General features: G+C 49.1%; 1 protein-coding gene across 1 annotated transcript; it reads left to right on the plus strand.

Moving 5' to 3' along the window:
- The first annotated feature begins 1,564 nt into the window (after positions 1 to 1,564).
- On the plus strand, positions 1,565 to 10,063 carry DMRTB1 (DMRT like family B with proline rich C-terminal 1). Its single transcript, XM_019742777.2, has 4 exons — positions 1,565 to 2,093; positions 4,094 to 4,299; positions 7,565 to 7,769; positions 9,167 to 10,063. The coding sequence occupies exons 1-4, from the start codon at positions 1,571 to 1,573 to the stop codon at positions 9,229 to 9,231; spliced, it is 999 nt and encodes a 332-aa protein (XP_019598336.2). The 5' UTR covers positions 1,565 to 1,570; the 3' UTR covers positions 9,232 to 10,063.
- The last annotated feature ends 240 nt before the right edge of the window (positions 10,064 to 10,303 follow it).

Genomic DNA, 10,303 nt, shown 5'->3' on the forward strand with positions numbered 1-10,303 from the left:
GTAGTACTGTAACTATGATTTTTATGTACCATTTTCAAATGACAAAGTCAGTGAAAAAATTAGATATTTTGAATTGGGTAGAGTCAGAAAAAGAGCTTGCCTGTCTTTTTATCTATGGGACCATGTTTTAAATAAAAAATTAAGATAGAGGGTGTTAGAGCAAAGCAGAGACAAACTTAGATCTCTCCAAATGGGTGAAATTCCTGACGAGCCAAATAATACAGGAAGGACATACTCTTGCCCTCTTAATGAGGAATATATTTCTTTAAAGCAGAAAAAAGACTTTACAAACCTCTTTTCCAGCTTCCCAGTATCTAAGAGGCCTCAGAATGGCAGCCATTTCCTATTCTCAGGTAGCTGGTGAGAAATGCATAGTTCAGCTGCAACCAGAGGCTCAGGAAAATTAAGGTGGACACAGGGCTGTAGCTTCTATCATTCTGCTGCCAGAAAGAGAATTTCAGAGAAAAGGCAATTTAAAATGCACTTGTTTTAGCCAGGTATTAACCATAAGTACCTCCTCAACTATGACTGATGCTATGATTATAAGCTTTCAACTTAGGTGTGAGTGACCCATTTTTTCTTTTCTGGAGCCTAAAAAAACCCCAAAATACCAAAAACAAACCTCAGGGTGTCACAAATTTCTATCAAATAAGAAAATGAACTGATTTAGTAGCCCTGGGAAACTATGAAGTTTGTGCCAGCTTTTCAGTTGTCCCAAGATTTGGGTTGCTTTACAGTGGTAACAAAATTCATGGCCAAGTTAAGCAATGATTCAAGCTCATGTTAAAATATCCTAAGTCTATTTTACTTTAAAGCATTCTAAGTATGCTCTACATTGAAAGGCGTCAACAACAGCAACACACCATCTTCTAGAAATGCATTTCTATACCAGCAAGTTTCTTAAGAAATGGGAATTACTATAAGGACACATCCTTGAGCACCTATAACAGAGCATTGAGCTCTTGAGAATATTCTGGAAGCATCGCTGTGAACCGCTTCTTTGAGGAGGATGGCTGCGCCTGCGCACTTTTTCCTTTGCAGGGGAGAGAAATAAAATTTAGCAGAAGCCCCAGCTTTTGGAAGGAGAAACACGGTTTGCCTCTTAGAATGCTTTTCTACTGTAATGGATTTGCTGAGAGGTTCATTCCACTGTAGCTTTAAATCTGTGGACCACTGAATATCGTTCTGCCTTTTTTGAAGTTAAAATATACCTTGTCTGTGGGGTGGCAGGAATAGAAACTTTGGAAAACTAAATGCCTAAGACTTCAGATAATCCAGATGACATATATGCAATAACATTCCATGAAGAATTTATTCAACCCAAACCCTTGCGTCTAATGAACCAATGCACAGAAACTCCAAATTTTGCACCCTCCAAAAGGGAGGGAAAATGCAAAGGTCTTGCTGCAGCTCCTGGGACGTACAGAGAGCTGTTTTGTTACAATTGTATCCAAATGTCCTCTGCACCAGAGACTTCTGGGGTGCTGCTCTTCCCTGCTCCACTTGCTCTGCAGCTCCCAGAGGAGGCGGTTGTGCTGGGGAGGCAGACCTTGCCAAGCTGGCCGACAAGATGCTGCGGACCCCGAAGTGCTCGCGGTGCCGGAACCATGGTTTCCTGGTGCCAGTCAAGGGCCATGCTGGCAAGTGTCGCTGGAAGCAATGCACCTGCGAGAAGTGCTACCTGATCGCGGAACGCCAGAAGATCATGGCCGCGCAGAAGATGCTTAAGAAGCAGGCCTCTGAGGAAGAGCATGAGTTAGCCTCCGGGGCCACGGCTGTTGCCTCGGCCTCCAGCCTCCACCCACTGCCTCAGCTTGCAGCTTCTGGAGACGCGGAGCCAGCGGGCCCCGAGGGCCGCGCGGCCACCTACGTGCTGGAGAGACCACCGCGGGGCCCGAGCCCCGGCCCAAGCGCCTTCCAGCCAGTTCTGGGCGGCCGCGGCCACATGGGGCCCAGTGAACGAGCTGCTGTGGCTGTGCCCAGTCTTGTGGGGCCCCAGCTCGGGGTGGAGGCTGCAGGCAGGGGAGGCCCCGGCCGCCTGGAGTTGCGCAGGCCCATGCGTCCTGTGCCCAGTCCGCCGTTCGCCGACTTCGGTAAGATTCCTAGGCCCCATGCGACCTTGTTCCCAGCGTCAGTTCCTTTCCGGGCTGCAGCCTCCGTGCAGGCCGCGCTGGCGTCCCAGGCCAGCCTGGATCCCGCTGCCTGGGATGGACCCTAGGGGTGGGGGTGGGGACAATGTTTTCCATAGGTAACCTTGCTTTGAGAAACCTTTACTGAATACAAATTTGGGTTGAGTGCCTTTTTTGCAAAAAGGTAAAAATAGCGATAGAAAGGAGTGGGTGATCCAGACGGCTTTTAACATTTAGCTACAATTTTTGCCTTTCCATCTTGCAATAAAAAATGGCCCCCAGTCGCCTTAGCTGTGGCTCCTCTTCATGGGGATATTCGCTCCACTGCGCTTGCGCACCTCTTCCCGCCCTTTTATTTGACTGGAGGCTCCGCCCCCGGAACGTTGTCCCCCACACACCCTACAATGATTACTGATCCTGTGTACGCTTTCTTCCCTTTCCACAGGCTGGAGGCTTCTCCCATTGGACCTCCTTTCGACTGTTCCAACCCGCTTGCGCGTTCTTTCCCGCTCTTTTCTTGGGCTGGAGGCTCCTCTCCTAGGACTTACTTCCTGATGAGCGCTCTCAACTATGACTGCGCCTGCGCACCCTCCTCTCCCTTTCTGCCTTCTGGAGGCCCCGCCCTTACTCGTGCCCTGGCCCATTGCGCATGCGCACCCCTTTGGATCCCGCCCTTTTCCTACGAGTGGGTGGGAATGGGACAGCGTCTCTGCTCCACGCAGGAAGAGAAAGTTGACTCTTTTTTTCTCCTTTGCCACCATGTTCATTAAAATAGTTGTCACGTGTAGATTTGAGGCTTTTAAACAACAGCTCTTTGAGTGCAGACATGTGTTCATTTTCCCTATGGCGTGTGGTAGAAAGACCACAAGTCTGAGTCAGTAGGCTGGGGACTACTCACCCTGTCACCTTAAGCAACCTCCTTCCTTCTGTGATAGTCTTTTCTCTCTTATGCTAAGGGGATTGGCCTGGATGCTCTCTGGAGGCCATTTCTGCCTTATGGGACATTCTTGGAAAATCTAGGTCCCTAGGGAACTAGATGGGGAAGGCAGATCTGAAACAGCAATCTTAGGCCCCGCCCTCAACCCTAGGAGGATGTTTCCATGGACATAATGCCTTTCTTTGTTCCATCTCTCAGCAAACAGACTGAGCACTTAGTTATAATACTGTGTTTCCCGGAAAATAAGGGGAAGTGACCTAGCCGGACAGTCAGCTCTAATGCATCTTTTGGAGCAAAAATTAATATAAGACCCGGTAGATAAGTAAAATATAAGACCAGGTATATAATGTAATGTAATGTACTATAATGTAATATAGATATAATATTAATATAATATAATAATATAAGCTGGTCTTATATTAATTTTTGCTCCAAAAGACACATTAGAGCTGATTGTCTGGCTAGGTCTTATCTTCAGGGAAACACGGTATGTGCCAGTGATGAAGTGGTGAGGGGGGAAATGTCAGATTCCTTGCTCTCAAGGATCTTGTCCTTGTGGGACAGACATTACTGATCAAAGAATTACACAAATCAGTGTATAGTTCTCTAATAATTAATGGTTTAGCTGTGGTATAAAAAAAGATGAGTAGGAGCCTAGTAATGAGGACTTAAAGAGGCAAAGTGGATTTAGGGGAGAAAGCCTTCCAAGCCGAGGAAACAGCAATTGCAAAGGCCTTGAGGTGGGTGAGAAAGAAGAAACTGCTAGGTTAAGTACCGGAGGAGTCTGGAGTGGAGGCAGGAACCAGCCTGCATGGGGCTTCATGGCTGTGCCAAGGACTTTTTCTAAGAGCAGTGGGATATGGTTGAAAGGTTTAAAAAGCAGGGAGGGTCAAAAGCATAATGGATGTGGGAGTTCTTTGTAAATGGATCTGAGTATTTACTATGCTGCTGTCGCTGGACAGTAATGTGATGCTCTTTTTCCTAGCTCTTTGTGTTTTTAACACTTCCTCATTGCTTGCCTTTTCAGGGTTCCCTCTGAGCATCAACTCGGATTGTGCAGTGGGGTCTGAGTACCTGGAGAGAGAGCCTTCCAAGTTGTACCCCAGCTGTTCCAGCATGCACTCTTACCACCCGTTCCCGCTGGGCTACCAGGATGCATCCCCGGCCCCGGGGATCCCCCTGCAGTGGGGCTTTCGGCATGTGTCCTGCAGCCACTACCATGGAGGAGGCTTGGTGAGTGCCATCCTGACTTCTTTCTGGGTTTCTCCTATTCCATTTGCTCTTGCTGCTTTTACATATCCTCAGTCCCAGGAAGCCAGTTGATGGGCGCAGTCTATACAAGGCCCATTGACCGTGTACAGTGTGCGCCTCTGGGAGTGCACATGTATAGACAACTTCAGTCACGTACGGATAGGTCATCCAGGGCTATGGCATGTGCTTTTCAGAACTGTGGGCTAAAAGGCTCTGGGAGCTCAGGCAAGAAGGAATACAGACACATCTCAGATAAGCCTGAGAACACTAACTAAATGACCACCAGCTAGACGTGTGGAATGCTCGTGCTAGAAGGGCCCTTCATTTTGCTGGGAACCAGAAAGGAATTACGACTTTCCTGGAGTCATACTGTTTAGGGTAGAGCCAGAAGCAGATGTAAATCCTCATCCAAAGGTAGTGCCCACTTGAGACTGCAGAGGGCTTTCAAGAGAAACTGGTGTTTAGGCTTAGTCATGAAAAATATGGAAACCTTCCCTTAAATACCTGTCACCTTAGGAAGTATATGTTGAAAGAAGGAATGAAATTTAATCCTTTTATAAGATCAATGGTCAGTCACTAACTGGTGTGCTCTTTCAGGCTGGAGTTTTGCATACTGAGTGTGTAAGAGGCAGGCCATCATTGTGTGAGGAGTGAGTCGGGGTGACCAGCTTCTGTGGCTTTTCTACCATCCTGCCAAACCAGGATGGTTAAAAGCCCTCTCTCCCTTTTGGCTGTTGAGATTGCAGTATAGTGAAAGGCCTGGGGGACCAGTCCTGACTTGGGCCCCAAAAGGCTGGATTTGTGGTGAAGGGAGGTTGACTCAAACACAGTTCAAGTTCATAGAATGTAGACTACCATTACCTTTACTCCCTCCCTCAGAGCTAAAAGCCTAACCCTGGGTGTTACAGAGATGTTTCCCTTGGGTGGAGGGTGGTAAAGAGTGAGGAGGGAGCAGGCTTCTTTGGTTTAATGTGAAACCTGATTAAGAAGAAAGATGAAAGCTTGACATTTACATAATGAGAGACATTAGCCACAGAGTGTGGAGTCAGGATGATGGGGGTTCCAGCTGTGTCCAGGCGACACACAGGACACTGGATTTCCCCTCTCCTGCTTCAGCCTCAGCAGCATCTCTTCTGTCTCTTTTGGATAGTGTATATTTTATTTATAAATCATTTCCCATTGATTCAAGGGGGAAAAGTATGAAAAGCCTGGTCTTGCTAATTTCTAGGGTCAGGACCCCATGTATGAACCTTCACGGTACTCATTATTACCCCATTGTAGAGTAAAGGAAGAAGGCTCAGAGGAGTTACGTATTGGTCCAAGGTCATAGAACTGGTAAGTGAGACTGAGATTCAACATGCACAGCTAGTCAGTGACAGAGCTAGGATGTGTACCTCATCCGGACTCTGGAGTCCAGGGGCTTTCTGCTACCCTAAGCCTGTCTCTTAGTCAGAGGTAGAGTAAACACGACTCTCATCACCACTCCTGCCCCGCCTGAAATTTGTGGGTGCTGGCCACCCCATTGCAGCCCAGAGAGAGCACAGCGTCTCTAGCCTCCACACAAAGAGAGGGGTCCTGGCCAAGTGGAGCATGCACCCACCGTCTGCTCACACAGAAGCCTGGAGCCTGGCGTCCAGGGCAGGGCTCTGATTGACAGGCCTGCCAGACAGCCTTTGTTTAAGAGTGTGATCTCAGTTGGTTTATCTGGGCCTGAGTTGCCACCACAGGCCCCAGGCAGGAGCTGTGATCCAGGGAGAAACTTGGCTCAGCAGCTTGGAATTAAAACACTAATAATCTCCCCTCCCACCCCCTTCACGTCTGGATAGAGGATCCGGCATTTATTTGTAAAGCTGTTTCAAACCCAAGAGCCTATGAATTGCTTTCATCCTTGTCCTAGTGCCTCTGCCCAGGCTAGGAGACACTCCCCAGAGACATCTTCCGCCTTCTATTGTCCCTGTCCCACCTGCTGTTTCTTTGCCTCCCCTGTTCTCTTCCTACAAAGCACACAGGCCTGGAGTCAGACAGACCTAGGGTCCAGTCCTCCCTCTGTTGTTTACTAGCCATGAGGCCTGGGGAAGTCAGCTAACATTTGAGGACCTCATTCAGGTTCTTCGAGGCGGGTAGAGTACCTATCTCCTAGGGCTGTTGATAGATTTAATAAGGTGTAATGCATGCAAAGTGCCTGGCACAGGGTATGCACAGAGTAGGTACTTAGAAGTGGGCTTTTCCCCCATCTTTGTGGTCAAACTAAGTTGGGAAATGCTGGGTATTTTCGCAGACTATCTTGAGGCTTTAATATGCTCACATGTCACTCACCAATGTGGGGGCAGTATGTGGCATTTCTCAAACTCCCTTGACAAAGAACACGTTTAAGAGCACTTTAAAATGTCTTGTAGGACATTAGCGTTCTCCAGAACACAGCTTGTGAAGTGCTGCTGTGAAGTATCGGGATGGAGAAGTAAATAATAGGCACTGCGTCTGCAATTCATTATGTTTTTTTTTCATTACATTCATGTCTTTCTCAGTTAAGCTCTGAGCTGTGTAGTCATCACCCCTCTAGATCCCTTCCTTCCAGCTTTGGGGTCCTGTGGTGTGGATTAGCTTCCATCTTCTGAAGAAGGAACAACACAAGAAGGGGTGATGGCTGAAGCCACCTTCCTGAGGTCGGCCAGCTTCCCTGACTCAGTAACAGCTGCACGACACCCGGGTTTTCTCCTGTCCTGTTAGAATAGGGTTCCCAAAGGCCCCCTGACCCTTGAGTCTCAGTCATTCGATGTGCCAGGAAATGGGACCACAAGTGGTTGGGATACATTTGGACCGTTGCCCCGTGCAGAGCAGACAGGCAGACGGACTTGGGATCCAGTTCTGCCTCCGCCACTCACCAGCTTGGTGGCCCTGGGCCTGTAGCTTCATCATTACAGTGGGGATGGTAACAAACTCCCTCCTCGGGTTGTCAGGATGGGATGAGGTAATGGAGCTAAGCATAGACAGAAGGGCTCAGTCAGTGAGACTGTGCAGCTGTTCCCCAGGCTTATCTGAGATGTGCCTGTATTCCCTCTCGCCTTCAGTCATTGGGCAGGTGTTTGTTGACCACCCTGTGCCAGGTGCCCTGTGCCCAGGTGTTTCGGCCACACAGGTGAATTGACCCCAAGGGGAGTCTCCCATTCTGGAGAATGAGACAGGTTTGATCCGCCCACCTGGCTAACCCTGTCCCCTCTCTGGCCTGTCTGCTGCGTGTGCCATGCAGGTGTCGGAGCCAGTGGGAGACTTCCAGCCAAGCTACTACCCGCCGCCGCCACCGCCGCCGCCGCTGCAGCCACTGCAGCCCCCGTTTCTCCCGCCAGGCTTTCTCTCTGCGCTCCACTTCCTCCCACCGCTGCCGCCTCCACCACTGCCGCCACCATCATCTTTTTCACTGACCATCGTGTCTGATACGGACAAGGAGACCACTGGTAAGTGAGCACCAGTCTTCCGGCTTCCAGGGGAGCCAGAAAACTTTCTGGAGGAAGGGGGGCCTGATTGGAAGTGGATATGGAGAGAAGGGAAATGGAGAACAGACTTAAAATCTGCTAGGCCCTGGGATAAGCTGTTTCCTTGCACCCCTCCACTAAATTCCATCCATAAGCATCAAGGGTGGAGGGACCCCATTCTCAGGTGAGGAAACCAACAGAACCCTAAGACGTTCTCATAGATGTAAATGGCAGAGTTCAGATTTCAACCGAATTCTCTGTCAGGTTCCAAGTCCGTCACCTGTGGGCAAATGTGTAGAGGACAGTGTGTGGTATGCTCAGCACAGAGGTGCCAGGCCTCTCTGGCCAGGGCCACAACAAATGCTGGGCCTGGAGCAGCAGCAGGAGCCAGTTTGGGGCTGGTAGGGGTGATGCCTCTGCTCGGGCGACTCTAGAGAACCTGACCGGGAGCCAGAGACCCTGCCTTTTGCAGCTCTGCCACTGGCGCACTGGGTGATCTCAGACACTCACACCCTTCTCTATGCCTCAATCTTCTCAGCTGTAAAATAGGCCCTGTCACGGGGTTACTGTGAGGATCAACTGCAATTTTGAGTGTGGAAACGCTTTGGGTTTTCTCTTGAGGCCTTTGCACCTTTAAAAGTTCAAGGATTTTTTCCCCCCGCTTTCAATCCTCTGCTGAGGCTCCTCAGATAAAGAAATGATTTGGAAAGGGATGACAAACTCAGCAAGGTCTTTAAAATCACAGTCAGAAAAGCCTTACAAGCTAGGTTAGTCTGGTAATGCCAGTCCCATTTTACCGAAGAGGAAACTGAGGCCTGTTGCATACCTGCTGTGTACGAGACGCTTAGATCTTTTAGCTGCAGAGATGACCTAGTGTGGCTGAAGCATGCTGGTGCCAGACAGCCTGGGTATAAGTCCTGGCTCCAGCACTTACTAGCGGTATGACCTTGGGCAAGTTAATTCACTCTACAGTGCCTCAGGTTCAGTATCTGAAAAAGTGGACTGATGTCCCTACCTCATGAGGTTATTCTGAGGATAAAACAAAATCCGAAATGAAGTAGGCGTTAGTGAGATTTAGCTCTCACTTCCTGTTGACCTGATGTTGCAAGGTAGATCTCATCTCATTTGACAGAAGAGAAGCTGGGGTTCAGAGCTTTGGGGTAGCTTGCTCCATGCCACCCAGCCTGTGACAAGCAGAGTCTGAGCCTGTACTATGTGTGAGGGCTAGAATTCCAGCCACCTGACACCGAGCAAACTGAACGCAAATTAATTCTCTTTAAGGAATGGGAATGATGAAAGTGCCTTGTAGAAAATTTACACCTGAAAATAGGTAATCTTTCCTCGTTCTAAATCCAGCCCCTCTTCTTTGTCCTTCACAGATGACCAGGATGCAGAAGTGCCTCGTGAGCCCAGCCAGGAGTCATCTCAGGAGCACTCCGACTAGGCCCAGGCCCTCGGGCTGGCAGAGTGGGGCATGGGGGTGTGACAGCAATGATTTTCTTGTCAGTGTTCCGTGATGTGTAGGGAGGGAGAATAGTGATAGGCATAGATCTAGTTAATTCGCATTTCAAGATAAGAGGAAGGAGGGTGATTTCTAACGTTCTTTCCATCCTGAGATGTGGGCTCAAGCAGGAGAATGGAGGATGAATTTACCAGGGGAGGGTCAGGGCTCTAAGGACTGGGGAGGCTGGTGGAAGCTCACGTTTAGGAATGAATTTGACCATCTCTGAGTTGTGCTACTGTTTCTCTTTGATTTCCTCCGGCCCAGTTCCAGAACAGGAGGCACCATCTATTTCAGCCTTCTGGGCCCCCCGCGGGGGCAGCACACACACCAAGCTTGCAGCACACGCAGGCCAGAGCCAGGGTACTGACAGCTGGTCCTGCAGCGTCCTTCTTGCTACCTTGTCTCCCACCACCTCCCTGCCCACTGCCCCTCGCCCCTTCTCCGAGGGGCTTTGCTGAGTAAGCATCGTGACTATTGGGGCTGCTTCACCTCCCCTCCATAAAGTTTAAGCCATTATACCGTGTTTCCCGGAAAATAAGACTGGGTCTTACAGTAAGGTTTGCTCCAAAAGACGCATTGGGGCTTATGTTCAGGGGATGTCCTGAAAAATCATGCTAGGGCTTATTTTCAGGGAAACGCGGTATCATTTCTGGTTTTTAAAAAAATCTATTAAAGTTTGACTGTTTGATGTTTTTATAGTGATTGCCAACTTAAAAAAGGAGGCTGTTTGTTCAGTTCTCAGAGAATAAAATGGTGCTGCCGAAGCACCTGTGACTTCAGCCGTTTCTTCTCTGGGGACAGTTTACTGTTGAAATAAAATGAGCAGTGGAAATCCTTGTGGAATGTTTATTCTCTCTTTAAATCCTTGTGGAAGGTCGAGTTGGGTCCTGGGTGTGGGGCCTGTCCGCCTGCCTCTGCTATGTGTTTGCGTAGGCAAGTTCCTCTCCCTGCCCCCTCCCTTTACCTCAGTTAAGTGAGAGGACTGGGTTAGGCTAGTAGGTTTTCGCTTCCA

The sequence above is a fragment of the Rhinolophus sinicus genome, linkage group LG06 (assembly GCF_036562045.2).
Source record: "Rhinolophus sinicus isolate RSC01 linkage group LG06, ASM3656204v1, whole genome shotgun sequence".
Classification (NCBI taxonomy): Eukaryota; Metazoa; Chordata; class Mammalia; order Chiroptera; family Rhinolophidae; genus Rhinolophus; species Rhinolophus sinicus.

What these genes read in the sequence shown, in the direction of transcription:
- DMRTB1 (XM_019742777.2), top strand. Translation starts at nt 1,571, where the DNA reads ATGCTGCGGACCCCGAAGTGCTCGCGGTGCCGGAACCATGGTTTCCTG. An exon ending in ACTACCATGGAGGAGGCTTG is followed by an intron (nt 4,300 to 7,564) that starts GTGAGTGCCATC and finishes TGTGCCATGCAG; the next exon opens with GTGTCGGAGCCAGTGGGAGA. An exon ending in TACGGACAAGGAGACCACTG is followed by an intron (nt 7,770 to 9,166) that starts GTAAGTGAGCAC and finishes TGTCCTTCACAG; the next exon opens with ATGACCAGGATGCAGAAGTG.